This window comes from Neopsephotus bourkii, unplaced genomic scaffold (assembly GCF_033783945.1).
Source record: "Neopsephotus bourkii isolate Nb327-2 ecotype Australia unplaced genomic scaffold, CSIRO-AGI_Nbou_v1 NB_1132, whole genome shotgun sequence".
NCBI classification, from domain to species: Eukaryota; Metazoa; Chordata; class Aves; order Psittaciformes; family Psittacidae; genus Neopsephotus; species Neopsephotus bourkii.
The window spans coordinates 4100551-4123991 of NW_026901618.1; the positions used below are offsets into that span (position 1 = coordinate 4100551).

At 35.2% G+C, this 23441-nt stretch overlaps 1 protein-coding gene across 4 annotated transcripts in view; it reads left to right on the forward strand.

Moving 5' to 3' along the window:
* ZNF385D (zinc finger protein 385D) overlaps positions 1-23441 on the forward strand; it is a 422518-nt gene that overhangs the window by 357076 nt on the left and 42001 nt on the right. For all 4 annotated transcript variants that reach the window (XM_061362716.1, XM_061362717.1, XM_061362719.1 and 1 more), the window contains one exon: positions 4812-4974. In XM_061362716.1, coding sequence (XP_061218700.1) covers positions 4812-4974 — 163 coding nt within the window. The remainder of the gene's footprint in view (positions 1-4811; positions 4975-23441) is intronic.

The window sequence follows — 23441 nt, forward strand, 5'->3', positions numbered from 1 at the left end:
GAGGTTCCTGACATTGTTTGCTGATGTGTTAGCAAAAATTGCTACTACTTTACGGGGAATAACAGCAGAGGTGATGGTAGTATCCAGTAGCTGGTAGGAAAGAAAGACATGATGTGATCTACTGAAATCTCAGATAGACAAAAAAAGGACTTTTCAGCCCCCTCATTTGTGGCTTTCTAAGGGTGCAGACAGAATGCAGCCTTGCTACTAACTGGTCAGATGACAGCATGGAGTAGAGCATTCTCCATCATGAACGTCTGTCAAAACGCATTGTAAGATGAGAAAGACATGGTGCAGGATAGTTGGACTGAATATTTGTGAAGAAGACTTGGTGGAAAATATTCACAACACTTTATAAAAATGTTCTTTGACCTGGCTTTCACTATGAAGGTATTGCCTAGAAGGAATACATGAGGCAGGAAAACCATCTCTAAGACTGTAATATGAGGTGGATCAGGAGAGATAAGGGAAAGATAGAAGATGCAGTGCTGTGAAGCTGACAACTCTCTGAATAGGAAGAGAACTCTTTGTCTCCATGTGAAAAATGAAGTGCAGTGTTTTTGTTGGGCCAATGCCTAAAAATGTGACAAGACATATGATTCGGTGAAGTACCTTAGGCAGGCAGGCAAAGACTTCCATGTGGTTGTAAGCACATACTATCTGGATTGTTTAAAATATTTCACCTTTCTCATCATACTTTATATATTGCAATTTGTTTGGTAATATCATGTCCTTATGGTAATTGTGGTACAGTATTGCACTTGAGCTGAGTTTTGACATTATGGGATATAGAAATCTTTATGGTATGCATATGTGTGTTTGTAACATATAGAGATATATATATACACCCAATAAATTATTATATAGACAAATGCGTTTTTTATATTCTAACAATTTGGGAAGGTTACAAAATATAAGGATTAGAAAAGTCCGTAATTATTCAAGATAGATACGTGGAATCAGTGGAAGGAAATTACGTTTTGCAAAAGAGATGCTTTATTTGACTTATACCACTCAAATAAGCAGGACTACATTACAAATAACCTTGAAAAGTGATTTTCTGTTTAGACATCTTGTCATTTCCTTGAAGTAATTCCCATAGACCAAAGTTTGTTTACATGTAATTTACAGGATCAGAGACCTCAAAATTTAGTTAAGGATCCTCAGTTTTCATCTTCAAATATGAAGTAATGTACCTTTTGGTTTCTTGTTAGACATCTTTTTCAAGAATAGATATATTTTTTAAAGTCACTCTAATATTGAACCAGCAATAACTGACATACTCCTCATGCTACTACAGGGGCTGGGTCACATATTTAGCTGACAGTGACTTGTCTTCATAGTGCTAGGGTTAATTCTTTGTATCAAACTTGGAAACTATGAATTGAGAAGCAAACTTGGAAACTATGATGAAAGAAGAAAGTAAGCTCTTTCTGAAGGTATTCTTCTAATGTGTTCTTTTATAATCATGAAGAGAAACAGAATTTAATATTAGAGGGGGGTAGGATGGCTGATTACATCTATAGAAATAAGGAATTTTTTCTTTAGGATTGTCCAGTATCTCTTTAATCTGATTTTACATCAAGCAGTTGTTTCTCAAAGGGGACTGTTTTCCATCAAGATGAGCAATTATAAGTCAGTACCCCTCTTCAAAACATGGAAAGGGGAACCTTCCTTTGATTCCCATTGGTTTCTATAGATGTAGGGTTTCACCTGTAACCTCTGTCCGTGAACTCATCTGAGCACAACTTCTAGCATAGCTAAGGTAAGGTAATATATGTATGTATTATCTACTTGTGTTTTGCAACTGTTGGACTCCCTCTCGCCTTTCTGAAGGGATACAGTCTCTTCACTCAGTTAAGCACCATGGTGGGCACCAAATAATAAGGCTAGCGACTTTTATTATTTCTCAATATTTCTTAATTCTGAATGAAAGTTGGGAATAACTGCATTTTATAATCTGTTATTTATGTACTTAACCTACAAGTAAATACTGGTTAAGCAATGAGTTTTATAAGTTAGAAGTAAATGCCATTTGAGCAATGAGGGTAATTTTAGTTCTCTGATGGCTGCAAGAAATGATTCAATGAGATACCATACTTTATACTGCTGTGCTGAAAAAGGTATTTATGAGCATTTTTTCCATTTCCTCCTACAAGGGAAGATAATGACAGACGTTTGGTTGTATTTTGGGGGGTTGTTTTGGGTTTTTTTTAGGGTTCCAATTCAGTTGTAGAAGTTCAGCACAAGCTTATTTGGAGCTGCTTAAATGCTTAAGAGCAATCTGTGTGCTCTTACATGAAACTACCATTAACATGCTAGCTGTAGTTATAATGAAACAAGCTCAGACAGATTCATGTCCCCACAGAGGAGAGAGATTTAAATGTTGAAATAAAAAAGGCTTAAACATCATCTCTAAGTATAGGCTGGGTAAACTGTCAGCACTCTGTGGAAAGTGAGTAATGGACAATTCTGCATAGCAGCCATTTTTCTTGTAAATTTGAGCAATGGGTTTTCTACTATGGAGCAATTTCATTCATATATTTCAGAACATTGAAAAGGTCACCAATTTCTACATAGACCCTCATTGTATAAGCCTTGTACATCCAAGATTACTTGAGTTGAGGTGTGTGAAGTTGTAGCTGCAAGAATTGGAAGGGAAGTATGGATGCAAGAGGCATAAACCTGGGGTGCTTCACCAACCATTTTGTGAATAAAGTTGAGCTATGTATCAAACTAATATGAACATTCAGTATTAAGGACGATGTTCTGACTACCTTTTTTATACTTGAAGAATTACACTGTTACGGAGAAGAGGTGCAGTCAGATTCTGGAGCTGACTGATAATTAAATTTTACTAGAAACTGTAAAAATATTTGACATAATAGCAACATGAGGCTGTACTGTATAATGTCATTTTTAATGCGTCATCGTAATTTGACACTGGTCTTTCAGTTTAACAGTAATTAAAATCTCTTGATTGTTTCTATTTGGCTTACAGTATGTCTAATGTTATGTGTTGGGAGCTGTGAAAGGTGCATAATTGTGCTGTTTCTGTTCAGGTTGTATCTAGTTAATAACTTCACTGTCCAGTGTTCTTTCAATAAGGGTACCTAATACAATATTTACATTATTTTAGGTATAGAGAAACTGGCTTTTCAACCAAACTGAATGATGCATCTCAATAAACAAGAGCATATGCATGTGTGAAAATCTATGCATGTGTACATTGGTTTAGACAAGTTCTCTCGCTTCTTCCCTAATCACCTTGAGCTTCTCAAATCTCAGGCATCTGGAAGGAATCATGGCTTTCATGAAAGCTGGAAGTCATAAATCTCAAGATGCATTAATATGCACTCTTATTTGACACTCAGAACTTCCTGTCACTCCCAAATTCAGCATATTAAATAACATTAAATGAAGGTCTAATGACTAACAGATGCCAGATAATACAGGTTTTTTCTGCTCACGAGTGGCTTAGTGAGTCAAGTAGCTGTCATTTTATTCCTTTGATCCTTTGAGTTTGTAGCCAGTAAATTATATACGTGTTTTTTTCTTATTATTATTCTACACCAGAAAGCATTTACCTTTCCTTTATGTTCTAAGTATCTGCTATTCTGTTTAATGCCAGAAGCAAAGTGTTGACCTTTTGGGGTCCTTGGGCTGATCCAGCATAGTTGCTTTTCATTTCTGCAGTTCTGTAATAGCTAGATTTTGACTATTTTTCTATAATCTTAATTTCTCATTCAAGTAAGAAAGCTGTTACTTTCAAAAACTTGAAGCTCAGAAAAAAAAAAAGGAATTTTTGAGGTTGTTAAACTTATTAACTGGAAGACTTTCTTTTAAGATTTTAAATAATGATAAGAAATAAACTCTGAATATTTATACTAATGCCAGTGGGTTTTGTATAAAGTTAAATCTTTACTATTATTAAAATACATTTTCGACATAACTTAAATTCAGGAAAGTTGGTATTAACTCTTAGAATAATAAGGATACTTTCCAAGTAATACATAAATCTTAATAGCAATATACATACGAATCTATTTTAGCTTAACAATATCAAGTAGCCAAAATACATTTTGGACTGTGACAGGATTTGTGTGAGCTTTCTCCTTTGAAAGGATGCTCTTGGCTTTGAATTTCAAATGTTTTTTGTGGCAGGTGAACAAAAGTAATCCTTTTATTTTTTATTTTTATTTTTTTTTTAAGAAAGCCGGCTAATTGCATCTCTGCCTCACATTCAGTTAAGTCGTTGGTGATGGGCTTTCAAGAGAGCATTTTATGTTCTGCTTCCTTTTGTTTGGGCTTTGGTTTTGGTTTGGGTTCTTTTGGTTTATTTTTACTATCAGTCTTTGCTGAGAAGTTCCTGATACCACTGTTAAGAGTAAACTGTTCTTTGAGGAAAACTTTGACTAAATCTCTAGTTTGAAATAGAAACTGGAAAAGTGCAAAGGTAATGGGAGGAGTGCCTTCTTCCCTGTTGCCTGAGTTATTTTATTTTATTTTTTTTAATGTGAAAGCAAAAGAAGTCTTGACAGAAAAACTAATGGTAGCATGGTAGACTAAAACAACTTTATTTTGGTAAAATACTGTTATGCAGCAATGCTATATTTATCTATTTGGGGTGGCTTGAGTATTTTTGCCATTGTTTTTCAAGCATCATTCTAAATATGATTTTCTGTTTGGTCACTACTTGGATAATGTGAATGGTACCCATTATTGAAAGGTAGTCTGTATTTGTACTAATACAGAGAATGCCAGTTTAGAAATGAGCCTGATTGCATGGTTCATTTTGTTCTCCTTTGTAGAGCCAGGCTGCGGCCCACTACAAAGGCACTAAACATGCCAAGAAGCTCAAAGCACTGGAAGCCATGAAAAATAAGCAGAAATCTGTTACTACCAAGGACAGCGCAAAGACTACCTTCACTTCCATCACTACCAATACCATCAATACCAGCTCTGACAAAACAGGTTAAGCGACAATCTTTGTTGGTTTTGTTTAGCTTTTTGGTTTGGTTTCATTTCGTTTCATTTTTCTTTCTTGTTTAATTCCATGTCTGTTTGGTTATGTGCTTGCCACATTGATTCATGCTCAATCCATCTTTCTGTGTGATATTGATTTGTTTTAGTTCTTTCAACAGGCTGGTGAGAATATGATAGTCATGACTGATTTCTCTCAGTGAAAAGAGGCTTATCATTCTTTTAGGCCAGAATGCAATACTGACTTCATTAATTTTTATAGTGGCCAATCTATTACATATCTACTGATCTAAACCTCCTAGTCTGTATGCAGTATCTCTCCATAAATAATTACATATGGCACATTTCTTTTGACCAGAAGCAAGTAGTAAATTGCACTACTTGTGTCTAGCAGCCTCTTAAAAATCATTGAGTAAACCCCTAATTTTCATAAATTTTGAACATTGCATTATTTTTTTTAAATGGCTATTGCATGGTTTTGAGTTGGAAAATAGCTGCATAACCTCTATTCCACACAATCAGGTAAGTGCTATTGTTGCCTTTTATTCTGCTTAAATGAGTCTTCAGACTGCAAAAATATTCTTTAAATTATTGTGTGGGTGAAAGGTACTCCTTTGCAAATAAAATCTATGTGAGTATTTGGTAAAGTCAACAGGATTTGATCAAGCTCACAGCTTAAATATGTGGCTACTGTACTGGAAATTTCAAAGCAAGGTTGTAAGTTCACTGAAGGGTACTTTAGTATGTGACAAGGTACAACTGCTCTTGTGGCTGAAGGGATACAGTTGCATATTTAGTCATAATCAACCCTCCTTCTCCAAACAAACCAAAACCAGTCATGGCAAAAAAGTCAGAGCTGTGAAACAACAGAACTTTTCTACTGGTGCTGGAAAATACTCATTTGGAACTACTTCTGATGAGTAAGTTTAGCATTGTAAATAGACATGCACTAACCAATTACAGTATAACAAAAAAGTAACTTGCAGACATGTGTAGTACTTTCCATAAGATATGTCTTAGCTATATTAGTTATAGACAGATTCTTCTATGTCTATCTGTCTATCTAAATAGCTTTGTTCTAGTACTTTATTATAGGTAGCATATGTTTTTGTGGAGATTTATATCCTAATTACAATGGGATGGCTTTAAAAACCAATTGGTACATTGTTTTCATCTTTGTTGCAAAAAAAAAATAAATCCTGAGTACTTTTGTTTATATGATGAAAAAAAAGTAAGTGAAGCATGGGAGAATGGGAACAATGTCAAAAATTATGAAAATATGCATGTTTCTAAACTTACAAATACTTTTAAAAAGTTTCTCCTGCTGTTGCCTGTTAGCATGTTCAGTGCAGAAAGGGTGATGTTGGATGGAAACAGTGATTAATTGTTCACGAAACATGATCTAGTGGTTGGAGAAAATAACAGAAGAGAAAAGAGGTCTTTCTAAGCTTTAAAATGTATTATTCAAAAACTTTTATCTTATGCTGTGTAAGTTTGAAGGTTTTTCCAAGGTGCCTTAAAGCCAGTCTCAGTCTTTCCATCGAGTTTTGATTTAGATCCCTGACAAGATGTATGAACTGTCTTGTATCCAAGGTCAGTAGTACAAACCAGTTTTTGTATCAGGATAAATAAGAAAACATAAAAAAATCTAACAAAAGCAATGGCCTATGCAGGAGTTTCCTCAGATTTACACATTGTTTGTGGCTTTCTGGATTAATTTCATAGAATGTGTGTATGCATATGTGTATATATGTATTCTATGTTAGATATATTGACCTTCATGGCATTCTAAAAGACACATATTAATTAACAAATAGCCAAAATCTGACAATTTCACAAAATACTGAGAAATCAAACTGTTTGGCAAAAGCCCTATTCAATGGGTGATGTTCAAAAAAAGGTAGACAGTTCAATCCAAATACAGTTATTACAGGTCAGCATTGATATGAGTGACAATAGAATGCCATCCTTAGTGTAAATTATCCTTTGTAGATTCAAGCCCGTACGCATAGCAGGAAGGGGGGGGGGGAATTTGGGTAGCCAAAAGGATGAAATTTTCTGTTAAACATGACATGTTAAAAATTTCATAAATCAGATTTTCTTTACAGTTGTTCTGTGTCTTGTGTTTCTTGATAGAACTTAAAGGGCAAAATCATTTCTGAAATCCAGAAGAACATCAGAATGTCATGCACTGTGTGAATTTGCACATTTGTAAATGATCACTGTAAAAGTTAAATATTCTGATAGTCATATGAAGCTCTCAGGTAACAGTCATACTAATGATTATAATTCATTAATTTTTCATAACTAGAAATAAATTCCTTAAGTTAGTAAATCCTTGCATTTAGGATAGTTTGGTACAGAAGTGTTTTTATACAGTATTTTAAAACTTACAACTGAAGATTAATACTTGATCCCAAATGCATTGAGGATAGGGTCATGTTCTTATCGCCTCCAATATATCATGTACAGCACTGGTTAAATGGTGAATTGCATGTCAGTCACAGCACATTGCTCAGGACTTCAGTTCACTGGTTCTGTGTGCCCTTAGCAGTTTCAGCAAACAAAATGTCATCAGGAAGTCTGTGGTCCTATGCAATGATGATTATGAAAAAAAGACCACACAGTATACAAACTGATTCAAGAGTTAAAGCAGTGATTTCTTATGGTGCTTATTCTGGAACTATTTTGTTAGACATGGTGTCAGCAAGTGTTACTGCAGTAAATAATGGAGACAGCACAACCTACAGGGTAAGCAGACTACTTAAAACCTTTCGTGATTCCTGGTGAATCATGTGATAAGGAGAAAACATGAAATATGGGGTCATTTTGCTCATTCTGGGAAAATTGCTATTTATTTTTTTACCCCTTTAAACAAACTTTAAGAATTATTAGAACACTTGAACTTACGAAGAGTTCATAACTCATGAAGAGTTATGCTTTCAGCCACATAGTGGACAATGCCATTCCTAACATGTGGAAGCTTTGGTACAAATTCTATTATTCAACATCATTTCTGGTCAGCAGATGAAACTTGCTCCTGAAGTAACAATTTCTGTCCAACTGTGACGATTTTAAAATGGTGAGCAGGTGGAGGTATAAAAATGGAAGGCAGAAAGGAGAAGGAAATTGGGAATGATGTACCAAGTCAGGGTAACCTTTGAAAGAGGAAGAAAGGAAGATGGCATGAAATTGAGAGGTTTGGGAAGAGATGTAGTTTGGAAGCCACAAATACCGCAGGTTCACAGAATTTCTGAGGTTTTGTGAAGGCACCACAAAGGGACATCTGGAAATTGGCAAGGCCACCCCTACAGGTCAGAGCAGAGTCAGCTACAGCAGGATGCTCAATATCTCTTACAGTTTAGTTTTGAACAGCTTCACAACTTTTGCTGGGCAGCAATTCTAGTGCTTGACCACCCTCAAGGTAAAGAAGAGTAAAGAATTTTTTGTTTAAGTGAGAACTAAGAAACTGTAAGAAAAAATACAAATAAGCTCAAAGAAATGAACTAAAACAGGAATGAGTAAAACTCATTCAAATCATTAAATTCTGCTAATGCATGGCTTTAATATGTTTGCGCTGGTTTCCAATCAGGCAAATAACATTGAATTTATGTAACATGCACTACGGTTATGAAATGTATTTTACATGCAATTAAACAATTAAAGTTAAAAGAATTAAATGGCTGGGAACTGACAGAAGTGCAAGACTTGTTCTCTTGCATTCTAAATTCTTGTTTCTTTATGTCTTTCTGTTGAAACATGGCAAATTCTGAGTTTTTATTTCAGATCTGGTTTATTCTTTTTAAGTGTACTTCATGCCCTGTTATATACTGTCCTTCTCCTAGGATGGTTTCCTGAAGGCTAGTGAGGCCTCTAACTTCAAACATGGGTGGATAGAGATCATTTAGCCTTGTAAGGCCTTCCATCTAAGAGAAGGACACTCTAACCAAACCTACGACCTGAGGAGTTTGCTGTCACCGTCCAAGCTCGCTAGGCCCTGGCAGATAAACCTCAGGTGTAAAGTAAAACATCCACTGTGCAGGCCCAAAGGGTTTACCCACACTTGCAAAGCCCTGTAGCGACAGGCAAGGGATGAAACAGCAGGTGATAAGGTGCACTGGAAGCCACAGACACAGCCCTGCATGCAGGCAGTTCAGGACATTGGTCGCTCGAGATTGACCAAGGAGGTGACAGTCTTGTTCGGCAACATCCTGAATGACCAAGCGGCCTTTTTTCAAGTAGTCCGACACTGGCCTTTTTAGTTATCAGCACACTTGTAGTAAGCATGGGTAAAGCCCTTCCCAAATCTTCGTTCGCAAAGTCAAGCCATCATCGTCATCATATACTGTGTTGTCTTTCTTTATTGAGCCTTTTCTAATACCTCCATAGTACATTTTGTCACCCTTCCAATCTTTAACTATGCTTCTGTGGGGCGACTGAAGAGTTTACAGATACAGGGAGTAAAGGCTAATGCAGATCTTTTGCCCTAACATCAGCTTACACTGGAGCTGCAATTGGTCTGCAGATATGTAAGGAGTGGTGAATAATGTGTTGTACAGTATGCAGGATGTCTTATGCCATTACTGAGATGGAGAATTCAGCTTTAAATTAAAAGAGTGTTTTAACAAAATTAACTCAACTGAGCTGCTTGGGCTTTTCATCTGTGCTTTTGGTTTTGTTGAATATATGAAAGAGAAGGGCAGAGGTTATGAAACGTGGTATTCATTGAGAGCCTACGTGGAATTTCTTCGACCAGCTATAGACATATATATTGATGCTAATTGCACTGGCTTTTCTTTACTGTGAGAGGAAATCGTGTCAGTGAAGTCTAGGGCACATTTCATCTTATTCTGAAGTAAACATCTATAATAAATACGATGAATCGTGAAAACCTGAAAAAAAAAAAAAAAGTATAAAGCAATGCCTGTGGTGACTAGATGAGCCATGAATTTCTACACTGGTACCTAAAGTAGCTAGAGACCAATTTCAACCTCAGTTACCAAATTGCCCTTTCCTTCAGTGTGTTCAATTTTTTTTCCATATGTGTTGATTCGTTTCAACTGAATCATGAGTTGCTCTATAAGAATTTGTTGCTCAGTGTTCAAAATAGGAATTGTATTAATTAATTTGGAATGATTGCATAACAAATTACATTAGTTTTCTCTGTCAAGTGGAAATTTTAATAGGCTTTGGAATAGTTTTTAGATTTCCCACTGATGAGAACTTTCTTTTTTTGTTTGTTTGTTTGTTTGTTTAAAATAGGTGAACCTTTTTCTCATCTATTTATTTTGTTTAGTCATGGAAAGAAAATTACTGCTTAATAAAGGTAGACTGCTGGAGTAGGTATGGTTTAGCATTAAAATACATTATATTCAACTATAGGTGTTGAAGTTAACACTTCCCATTAGACCAGTGTGTCTCTTTCAGGTCTCTAGTAAGGAGTCCATGGACTCTTCACTAATAGTCAGTGTGTGCTCCTTTATTTAGGATTCAAAACTTCTGCTCTACATTGCAGGCAAAAGGTTTTAAATGCATTGCTCAAATGAAAACTTAGTTATAGGAATCTTTATAGAAGGGTAACATATATTGATTGCTACTACAACAGTTTCATTTAAAAAATATGAAGAAATATTCTCTGAATATATTTATATGAATATATTTCTATGTGTTTGCAATATTTGCCCTTCCCTGTTAAAGACAGGTAATTAAATGTTGTCTTCTCCAATATCATGGATTAGCACACCTTGCTGGCTTTGTTTTATCACTTAGATTCTCAACGCCATGTGTACATTAGCTCTGTACATACATGTATTTGTGCAGTTCCTGGTTCAGCTCCAGAACCTATAACTGAAAGGAAATCCCATTTGAAAATGAAAATTAGTTTCCTGTTATCTCTGCTTTCCTTTTATTTCCACTTTCATTTTGTCTCCCTTACGTTCAGGTTTTGAGCTTTAATTTGTCTATTTGTTTATTTATTTGCTATAAGCATACATTTTGTTAATGGCTAGGCTTTAAGTTGTATGAGGGTTTCTGTATACTTAGAGTTATTGTATTGTTTCTAGTGTTGCTTGGTATAGCTGCATTATTTTATCATCCACTCTTATTTTGTTTAATCGTTTGTTCTTAATGACAAACCACCTTAACTTTCCCTTTCTTCAGGAAATCTGAGGAAGATATGCTGCTGTATACATTATAGTTAATTAAAAGTGACACTGCCTGTTTATTACCATTTTTATAGATAGCAGATTTTCTTGTAATCTTTTATAACTAAAAGAAATTCTGTTTCTAATCATGATACAAATGTCAACTGTATTTAAAATTCAAAATAGTATTTAATAGTATTCAAAGTCTGATAGTGGATGCAGAAACAATTTACTGTATGATCCTAGTGTGCAATTTGTTGGTACAGTTTATGCTGTGGATACCCTTGTATATATAATTATTATATTAAGGGCGTTTAAGAAGAAAACTAAGAGCAGTCTGTTTTTATAATTTAGATGTTTTGTTTCCATATGCTTTGTTATATCATAAAGTGTGCTTTTATTTTGGCAAGTGATTTCTTCAGATCATTTCAGCATTGCTTAGGGCACAGCAGAATTAACAGACTAATTCTGGGTATAGGTTTGTGACATTCTGGATGTAAATGGATTTCCTTTACACATCAGAACAGAACAATGACCTTGAAGCTTGAATTTGTTAGGATTTTTATTTCACATTAACTCATCTGAGATATTTTGGGTGGACTGTTCCAAAATTGCAAGTGTGAAATAATTGCTCAGTAATTAGCACAACACAGATGGATTTCAGAGCCAGCTATAGGACTTCGTGGCTTAGTTCCCAATTACCCCATTCTGAAAGTTCAACTTTTTTAACTTCATTTAATGAAAAACCTTTAAAAGAAACTATGGTCTGAAAAAGATGTTCTCATTTTATGATTCTTTTCTCATTTACTTGAAAATTGGAGATTACCGATTCACAGCTATCCATTCTCTTAATCACATGCTTGGGAAATTCAGCCCAAACCAGTAAAATTTAACCGTGCGACAAAATCTTTCTCTTTAAATCATCTATGCTTTGAGTTTTCTGTACTTCAGACAGTCTGTTCCTAACTGCAGCACAAAATGTTATCAGCATTCCACAGACTGTTGTACCAATTTTGCATTAGAGCTCAATGGTAATTTGGAAGACAATAGCTTCTCTTTTGATCTCTGTGTAGAACTAGGGGTTTTTCTTTCTTTCAGAGTGTAACTAAATGGCAATATAAAAATTACAGTAATTTATGTGTGCCTCAATTGATCATGAATGTTCAGTAAAATCCTTCTTTGCTTGCATCTATGTATGTTGAAAGCATCGTCATATGAACACCATGTGTTTCCTATGCACCCAGCTGCTTTTGATTGGGATTGCCTTGACAACAATTTTATGCTTGAATAATCCTGCAGATAGAAACTGCTGTCAGTCACAACTTCTGATCAGCCTATTGGATCAGTATGGAAGTCCAATATGAACAGTGGTATTGTTTCTAGGTCTAAAAAGCATTTTCGATTGAAACATTAAATAGGGCCTTTCATAGTATCTCAAGATGTCAGCTTGGTAGCTGCATCCCCACAGTTGTAACTGCTAGCAACTTTGGAAGTAATCTGTTTATCAGATACTCATTTAAAGGTTATTCTCCAGTATTGCTCTAAAAACTGGATCAAGCACTATAGCATGTACCTGCTTAATGACTCATCCTTCGTGGTGTGTTTTGCTGTTTTGTTGTTATGTTGGGGATGGCATTGGTACTAGCTCATAGGACAGGTCTGAAGGCTCCACAATTCCTAGTCACTGTGATTTAAAAAAAAAATGAAGTAATGCAGTCCTTGATCCTTTTTCAAGTTTTTATTATAAAACATCAGTCTCAGAAGTTTGTTACTATTGTAAAATAGTTTATTTTGTCAGTTTATGGTCTAATATGGAATGGAGCAAAAACTTCTTGATCCAGTGCTCTCAGATAGGTAGTCAGGTTTTGTGAGTCTGGAATTTTTTAAATGAGGAGGCAACAGAAAAGTAGGTAGGTCTTCATTTCAGTGATCCATGTTTCTTCAAGCTGACATCGTATTGTCTGGACAGTGTAGAAATAGGAAGTAGTTTCTTGTTATCTGTTTGAGGATCGGTTTAGCTTTGTGTGGGACATTTCTAATGCAAAGGCAACTTCGTCTCCAAAGATGCTTTACAGCTTGCTTAGATTATTTTCTTTTGTTGTTCATGTCATGTTCTTGCCATGCCTAAATGGAGAAAGGAGAGCGATGTTAAGAATGTGAGTAAATTTACTGTGCTGTTACAGTACCATTCAGAGTCATGTAAAGACAACTGGAGCTGGAACAGTTGTATTAATGAACATAAGGGTATCTGCTTTACCCAGACCATTTCATTGGCCATTCATGTTACAAGAACTCAGCATAGCAGAAATAGTAATTTCTATAAACTACTTACATCTAGTAAGTGTTCTCAGAAACAGGCCAAAACTACTTACTATTCAAAACTACTGTAAGAACATTAAGAACAATTTTATTTTGCAAGTTATATTTATTCTATCTTCCATTTAGTGTTCCACATTGTTCAACAATGTATTTAAGTATTAGAGGACAGTGATTTCTTTCCTTAGCTGGAGAATTCTCATAGATTAAATTCTTTGGTACTGTGTCATTCCTTTGCTAAAATGTGTCTTCCACTTAGTGTATTAATGGAGTTAGGCTTTGCAAATATTCATTTTGTGTTTGTTCCCAGCCAAACAATGATAACACAAACTATAATATCAGGCAGGACCAAATACTTTCTCAGTTCCTACCATTGTCCGCCTTCTTACACCTAAAAAAGAAAAAAATAATAAAAAAAAAATATTGTGTTTTTTAAGGTTTGCTGGCACTGCAGTTGTCACATAAATAAGCCTAAACTCATCTTAACCTTAATAAGTTATTTTCAGTATCAGCAAACATCAACTTATAGTGAGACAAAGCATAGCTGTGACTGCAGTATCTGAGGACAAAAGTAAACACGCAATTGGTCTTCATGACTTGAATTCTGTGCTTCTTAGACTTTAGTTTTCCATGTACTAAATGGCTTGCTTTAGGTAATTTAGGCAGGTCACACCTATAACTTCAGAATAGGTATGCTAGGAGTCTCTTATTCTCAAAATCCGTATAGTTTTTCAAATATCTTGAAGAATTATTGTGTATTTATAATTTAATTTTTGTGCATTCTGTACTCCATCATGATACATGAAATAGCAGTCTTCCAGTATTAAAACTCTTGTTTTATGGAATTACTATCAAAGGAACTAGAACAGTTTATGTAAATTATGTAAACTGAGAATATTATTATAGGAAACAAATGAATACAAGATTAAATATCATCATGGAAATTAAAAAGGCAGCTTAAAGAGTAACAGTAACCATGAAAATATGTCTGATAGATTTGATTTGAGAAGGGAAAAAAACAGCTTACTTGTGTAAATTTGATTATAATGATGTTTAAAGCTTTCCATGCTAATGGTAACATTAAGTGTATTTAACCACAAGTACGAAATTAGACCTCAGATCAGGAAAAGTTGCTTTTTTAAAAAAAAAGAATTTTATTTTATTTTTTTAAGAAAAGCAGATAAAGACCTTTCTGGATAAACTGTTTTGGTTTTCTGTACTTTGTAGACACTGTAGAAAATCCAGAGGATTAGAAGAAACTTAATGTTGTGTCAGTATTCACAAAAGGTAAACAGGATGAAATAAGTATTTATAGGCCTATCAGCTTGACACCAGTCTTGGGAAAGATAAAGCAACAGCTGACAGGGGACCTGAGTACTGAAGTAAATATACAGTTGTATAAATGACAATATGAATTGATAGAAAGTTAGACCTTCCTACCTAAAATTGCTTTTATGAGATTACATATTTGATTGGTAAAGGATTAAGCATGCTAATGCTTTGTGTTTGCACAGCTATAGAATGTGGAGAAATTAAAAATTATCTAAGCTATTGGAATGATACAGAATGAATATGGAACATATTAAGTGGGCTTACGCCTGCTAATTACAGGCCTTGGAATGCAATCCACAGTATGAGGCACAAGTCGGTGTAGAAATTTTCCAGTGAAATCCTTTTGGAGTAGTGTCTTAACTTCAGTCAAATCTTACATCATCAGTTGCCTGCAAAGAATTGTGAATTCTTTGCTAATTGGGAATCAAACAAAAACTGGAGTTCTGGGCAAGTAATAAAGATGAGCTGGAGATTCATTGAATCAAATGTTTTTAATACAACAAAATGTGTTGTTCTTGGGAGAGAATAATAATTTATTGAAAAGTTGTCAGACTACATGTAAAGATGAAGATGACTTGGGAGTTCATGGTTAAATATCAGGACCAGGAACTAAGGATGTTTCCAGAAAGCCTTGTGAAAAAGTTGTTTTTTTTTAAGGATAATGGAGGAATGTAAAGAGTTTTGTTTCTTTTAGTAGTTTAAATTAACTCTATTATCTATTTTATTTACAAAGAATATCATAAAATTGAGTGGAAACATACAACTATTTAGGAAGGGTTTAATAGCAAACGACCAAATGGGATAGATGCATTCAAGTTCATTATTTACTTTATCAAAGGGAACGTGAGCAGTATTTTGATTACAGTCTATAAAAAATTTGCATTAAAACAACAATCTAATAGTAAAACATCACCTAGTAGTTGGGAAGTGTAGCAATATCCAAAGACTTCCAAGTTAAAAATAGCTTCATTCCACAATCGAGACAAAACATGTTTACACTGAGAAGGTTTATAATATATACAAAATCTCATGTGGGATTCTTATAATCATTTGACAAAATCTATTGATTTGACTCAGGAATTAACAATGAAATTCCTCTGGACAATGTTCAATATTGCATCAGAGAAAACTGTGGACATACTGTATTTTTCTGGTTTCAAATACACGTTTTTTTCTTCCTGACTCCTCCCAGAAAAACATTGGAGACTGCAGAACTTGTGTATTATACATTTCAGGTTTTCTTTAATGAAGGCCTTTATGTGACAAGTTTAATTAAGTGCTTAAATTTAAATATGAGAGCAATTCTTTGATTTCAGTCAAACAACATGCATTTTCAAAGCTGAAGGATTGATTCTTGAAGCATGTCCTACCTAGGTCGTAATATTTTATCTCTGTGTTTTGTGCAGGACTGGACAAGTGAATAGTGCTTGATTATATGAAGGCCTAGAAAATTACAATTGCTGGTATAGATTTGCCTGGATATACAAAGGCTTTATGGTGCAAAGCTGCCTATACCCAGTCTCAGTGTCCTTAATTATGTCACAAAACTGACTCCAGATAATTAAAGATGGTTTATTTCTCTGGAAAAGTGACTTCCTTCTGTTATTATACCTGCTGTAGTGTTTTTGTTCTCTGTCACTACCAGAATTTGAATTAAGTGAGAATTAAAATTCATGTTTTAATTACCCAGTTGTATACTTTCAGCCATTATTTCTACTTCTTTCAGTCAGAACATGGTAGTTTCCACGTGCTTGTTCAGCCTCTGATTAGTTTTAAACCCTACAGTACATTTTAGAAGATTCAGAAGGATCTGCTTATTGAATCTACTAGGTCTGTACTGATTAAAGAATAGACAGTAGCATTACTTTTAGTAACCCATGTTTTCAGCTAAGCATTACAGAGAATGCAAATTTTAAAAATTATACTATTTTTAATCACGCTTTTCCGTTATCTCATTTCTGCTTGCACATAGCCGTTTTCTTATATTAGAGCACTCCAATGCATTTTGTAGTTCATTCACCTTATCAGAGGAGTCCTGAGACAGCTGCCATGCAGTTTTAATCTGTTCTTTAGATACATTTTACTTTTTACTATTCCTGGTTCATTTTCTGCTCTGCTGATTTAATAGCTGCAAGATTCTAGCATCATTTTAGCAGATCCATGTGAAAGTTGCCTCAACATATTGCCCACTTTAGCCATCGAGTCAAATTTGCTTGCGGTACTTGTCCTTAATAAACAGACGCTTCTCAGTAGGAAAAGATGGTTACACTTTTCCTGCTTTCAAGTATAAGGAAATATAACAGCAGCCATTAATGGAAGTACAAACAGAGCCTGAAATACATTGCAGATCTTGCCTAGCAACCTCGTCATGCTTTTCCTGCACATGCTTCCTAGTTGTTAGTTCCTTGTTACAGCTCCAGACGCAAGGTAAGGGGAATTGGTGTGTTATCTCCCTCATAGAGTATGTCTAGTGTGAGCTTCAGCAGCACAATGTAATAGATCATTAGCTGGGGGGGGAACACCTCTAATGTGTGTGCATGCATAGGAGTGACAATGCTCACAGTGCCTGCGAGCATGCTACTTGGTGAAAACTTCTGTACAAAATCAATAGCATGGATGGCAATGTCTCACAATGTGAATCAGCTCTTTTATTTCAAACTGCTAAGAACTGGAAACTTTTGACCCAGTAACAATTGCCTTTGTGGCAATAAGCTTATGACTGACACTTCCCTCATGCAAACACACACACACTAATCCATCTACAAGAATATTTTCTGGAAGCACAAGCCAGATAGCTGCTTTTGTTTAAATGTAGATACATTCATGCACATTACCTAGATACCTGGATCGTCAGATACTGATTTATGAAGATGAAGAGGGGAACTAAAAGGGCTCTCATTTCTCCTGATCTTTTCTCACCAGCTGATGATCTTTCTCATCAGGTTTTCCAGCCAGAGGTACTTGTGTCATGAGTCCTGCAGCTGTTACTCCAGGTATCAACAGTGAGCATGGTAGTTGCAATTCTGAGTGGAGAAGGTGAATTATGCCCATTATGAGCAGAAGAACAACATGGAAACTAATGGAGTAGACATAAATTTTATACTGACAAAACTGCTGCCCTGTTGGATCTGGGGTCCAACCTCTGTTTGTATGGGGGTTGCGTCTCCTTTTCATGTTTTTTTGGCAGATAACTGAATGCCTTTTTGAGTCAAAGTCAGGGCACTCATTGAAGGCTGAGGAAATTGTTTAAAAGGCAAATAACTTTCTGAATATTCACACTACAAAATGGTACTTAACTAACGTGTTTGACTAAATTTAACGGAAAATCACCCAGCCAGCTTCTGCAAATTTAAACCTTTAATCGTGACTTTGTTGTTGTTGAGAAATTTTCATGTTTCGCTGCGCAAGTGTGAAGTTCTTGTTTATAGTTCTGTTTTTTCTATGCCAGGGGATTCTTCAAGCTGTCCACTGTGATAGCTGTTCATAAATACTGAGTTGCTACTGGGCGGCCTTTTACTTTTCCAATGGTTTGTCTAGCTCCAAGTCAAGGTCCCTGCTTGCCCCCTATCACAGCTGTGAAGATGGCTTCGTGACTTATGTCAAGCTTTCCACAATTGCTAGCTAGCTTTAAACAAAGGAAGAAGATAAATGGAGTTTTAAATTGGCCCACTCCTACTAATTAGCATTAATGGTTGTGTTACATTTTTGTCCATCAGTAATAGTCTAGGAGAACCACCTGTGACTGGAAATCTGTCTCATTGTTTCCTTCAGGTAATAGTCTTTCTAGTACTTTAAAGAGATTTTTAAAAATGCAGAACTTCTTTCCAGGACACTTTTAATAAACACTTGAAATGAGAATACTAGGGGGAAAAAACTAATTATGCAAAAGGGGAGCGGGGGATGGGAATAAAAATCCAAGTGTTGCACATACTAATCTGGTTCATCCAGAACAGGTCAAAACAACAACCCACAAGCAAACAAGTAGGGAGTCCAAAAAAAACTCAAACACAAAACCTAAACCAGAAAGCTGGAAAGAACTGTTTCTTTTCTGCTCTTGCACAGAGCTGTGCTCCATTAAACTTCGTGCTTTTCTCTTCCTCAGATACTATAGATACTGTTTCTAATCAAGATGGCTGTCATTATGGAACTCACAAGATATATTGCTGACATTTCCAACCTTACATATTTGGGAGTGCATTTATCTTCCTTTAGTAGTGTGTCATCATACTCAGAGCTGCAACTATTGTGTGCACACTTGTTTTGTGGTTGGTGGGGAGAGCTTTCCAGTGGCTGAGCCCACCCTTTTATCTACTGAGTCCTGCAGAACAAGTTTGAACAACATGCTTATCTTTTTCAAGGTCATTACTACATTTACTGCATGTTTGAGCAGTCTCTGAATTGAGAGACAAGATGTGTTATTTTACCAAGGTAAGGAAGTTCTGTGGTACATTTGATGTGGGGGTTTCTTATTGGCTTGTTTTGTTTAGTTTAGCTTTAAAATATTTCTCTGATTATATGAACTGAGCTGTGCTTTGGCAACCTATTGTTTGGGGCTTTTTACTCAGATGGAAATTATAAGAAATAACATTCCATGGAGGGGAAGAGGGATGGTATTGGAACGAGATGATGTTTAAGATCCCTTCCAACGCAACCTGTTTATGATTCTCTAATTCAAATAACATTTATTATTTGGAACATTTCTTTAACCTATTAGCTAGAGGCTAGTGAAGCATCAGTGTGATACAGACAAGATTCCTCTCTTGGGTCTCTAAGGGAATGAATAATTCTGATGATAGAGAAGCATAGGACTTCATTAGCAGTACAGTTGTGTACAGCTTCTTTTGTTGTTTTCATGCTTCAATTATGGCAAAAACCTGCTTGTTTTCCAGGTCAGACCTGCTTATGGATGTTAAACACACCGTTTCCATGAAGACTTTTAGGGTTTAGCTAGGGTACTGTAGCTACCTGTCTGTCTAGTATTTGTATTTCTTTGTTTGGCATATTCCACAATAAATTTTAGTCCAAAATCAATCTGAGGCACTTGATTTGTGCCATACCCTCTGCCAAGCCATGAACATTTCTGTCTCCATAGAGGAAGGGACTGTTGCTTCCCTGGGGAGGTTTGCTTACCAGGCCTTCCAGATCACAACATTAGCAACTTCAATAGAAGGAAAATATAACTGATACAACATAGCAAAGTGAATTATCTGCTTTAAAATTATGTGAACAAAACATGCTTGTTTCCCTCTATTCAGTCCAGTCAGGTAAGCTTACATAAGGCTATGAACATGCTTTTCTGTGTGCAATGAACATACTACCCTTCACTTTTTGCATTTCAAAAATTGCACTACAGTTAAAAATATTTATTGTTTGAATAAACAATATTTATTGTTTGAATAAACTACCTGTTTGCCATTGATACCAGGAATGAGAAATGCTCTCTCTGAATACTTAAGATGACTGAGGGCCTGGCTTTCTAGAAAGTAGAGTCTAGAATACGCTAAGTATGAGCATGACAAAACATTTATCTCGAGAACTTTAACATCTCACTTAGACTATTAAAATAAATCATATGTCTTAGAATGTTCAAGAAATTGAGACAATTGGTTATAGTGTGCTTAATTTAAAATTTTTAGCAACTCTTTGCCTGAGGACAAATAGACTTGTATTATGACACGTGGTAGCACCTGTTTTCCAGCAACTTGTTTTTCAGTGTTTTGTTCTGAGTGAATTAATTAACATATTTATATTCTTTCAAATATTTATTTATTAAAATAGTATCATGTCCACTGTGAGGGTGGTGAGGCACTGGCACAGTTTGCCCAGAGAAGCTGTGGCTGACCTGTCCCTGGAAGTAATCAGTGCTAGGTTGGATGGTACTTGGAGCAACCTGGTCTTGTGGAAGGTGTCCCTGCCATGGCAGGGCAGTTGGAACTACATGATTTTTAAGGTGTCTTCCAATCCAAACCACTCTCTGATTCTGTGAAGCTGAGATGTAGTTATTATATAATTGCTGATAAATGCTGGGTCATGGATTCTACCCTCTGTACATCGCTCATCAGAGTGATTTTATTGTCTGTTTATGTTGCAAAATTTTAATGTAATTTGTGATAGTACTTATGTATCCTCTGAAACTTCAGACCCTATTTCTTCAGGCAAATCTTACTACACCTGTGTAGTGCTGTAGTAAACCTGGCAGCCAGGTTTATTATACTTGATATTTGTAAACATTCTGACTGTGATCTTAGAATACATAGGGCTAATGAATTTTCATGAACAAGTCCTCTCCTAAGGAGGAAGATTTTGTTTACTGTTTCATAAAATAGAGATCACAACTAAGGGAAGTTATTTACTTCTGTTTAAAATATCCCACCACAAAACACCATAACAATTTTTGTATCTTAAAATTTCTGAAAGGACTGAACTGGTTCAATTTTTCATGTGGTCCGTCAGGCCACTAAGATCAGGAGTGATTCTGACTGATGTGTAGTTATCAAAACTTACATTAGTGAAGGGCTGGATCAAGATAAAAAAAAAAGGTAAATTCAAACAAAAAAAGAAAATCTTTGTATTTAAGTAACAGCAATTATTGGAGGTTCTGCTTGTATTAATATTGTCTGAGCGCATTATAAAGCATTTGTCATAGCTAATGCATTCCTGTCAAATCAAGCAATATTAAAAGAGCTCTTTTATAATGAATATTAGTAAAAGAGACAGCCGTAAGTGAAGTAAATTATAGAGACATGTAAATGTAGTATTAACTGCTACAGCAAAGTTGTCTTCTACTGTAAATCAATTTCTTCCTATAATGTTAGTAAAAAATTAGTCCACTTGGTAGTCATCTGCAAGTTGCTAAGTGTTGGTGTGAGTTTTCAAGTACTTTTCTCATGTGTCTAGCTCTAAATTAAAAGTCATATTCAGGAAAATGAGTTTACAGTCTGTGCTCTCAGCTTATCGACTGCTCTGTAGGTTCTCCACAGTTGTCAAATTCTTGTTCACACATCAGAACATCTGTCTTCTATGCAGCCATCTATGGTGATTTAGGCAGGTTAGCAAATAAGTAAAAGAATTATGCCTCCACATCAGAAATAAGATGCATGAATTTAAGTTTTAGCTGTCTTTTTTAATCCAGTTTTTTTAAATGTCAGTGGAGTTTTGGGGGGTTTTGTTTATTTGGTTTTGGTGTTTTTTTTGTAATTCAAGGGTTTTTTGTTTTGCCCTTCAATGTAAACATACACATCTGCATTTGTGTTAGTGTTTTTGCATTGATCTCAATTTTGATGTGTCCTGGTTTGGACTGGGAAGTGAAAGTAGGATTTAAGGATTATGTGCACCAAGTTAGGCTTCGTAGTTTTTCCACTATATTGGTTTCATTTGTTTTGGGGTTTTTTTATTTGGTTGTTTTAGGGTTTTTGTGCCTTTGTTTGTTTGGGTTTTGTTAGCATTAATTAGCAACTGACATCCAAACCATACCGTTACAGGAAGATATTTTAGAGAGAAATTATGATTGTTATGTGTGGTCATTATTTGGAATTTCTTACCCTAATGCCAAAACTCGATTCAGAATCTTAATGAATACATGATCACTACAAAGACTGCTTCAATTAAGGTATAATAAAACTAAAATACCGTTCCTTATTTGTAGTGGTTTAAGTTGGAAATCAAAGATATTTTTCTTATTGTTAATGGGTGAACACAATCACACTCTGGGAGTTTTGAAAACAATTGCCACATGTTATTTTTGTTGTTGACATCATTGTCATTATTGTGCTTAGATTGCTAATCTTTTATAAAACGGAAAAATGGAAACTCTCTAAGATAAATGGTATTAATTATTTTGAAATGGTTGTAGTATTTTGATTCTATGTAATGCTATGTCTGAGGAGCATTGAATAGAAACAGATCTGTAGACTATTTTCCAGATGAGCTAGTATGGAGCAAAGGTACCGTAGAATTTGATAATGTAATGAATTTCTGTCTAGTCACAAGTCTTAGATATTTGAAGGGTGGAATTTCAGCACCTGAGTCTGAAAACCTTAAATTCTCAAAGCTTGTGCTCATCTTTTGTCTACGTTTCTGAGTCATCTCAGTTTTAGCATTTAAGTTCCCCTCACTGGCATACCTAGAGTCACCCTTTCTTTCTCATATTTCACAGAATTCAGCAATTAAGAATTCATCAGAACATTTGCAATTAATGTTGATATATGCTTTTATATCATATCTGATATTTAGCTTATGAAATGGTAAGAGTGTAACAGTCAAACAGACTCTTAGAAATAGGTCAACAGCCACTTACAGTTGTGCAACTGTTCTAATTTATCTACACATATAAATCCCAATAAAGATTTTTAGGTCAGTCACTTTTCAAGATCACCTTGGTCCATGTACCATTACCTCTCAAATGTGAAACATGTATTTTAAAGTCAAGCAAAGCTGAAAAACATAATACATTACAACAAGCTGTTTACATCTTTCAATCCTTCATCAAAAGACAGATCTTCAACATAATCAGGGTTTTTTTTAAAGGAAATAGCTATAAGCAAGGTGAAGAAGCTATAAGCACAGTTTATATTTTGCATACAGAAAGTTACGCTCTGTATACAGCTATGTCTACAGACAATTATTAATCAGAACAATATGTTAATTTTATAACATCTTCAGTCAGCT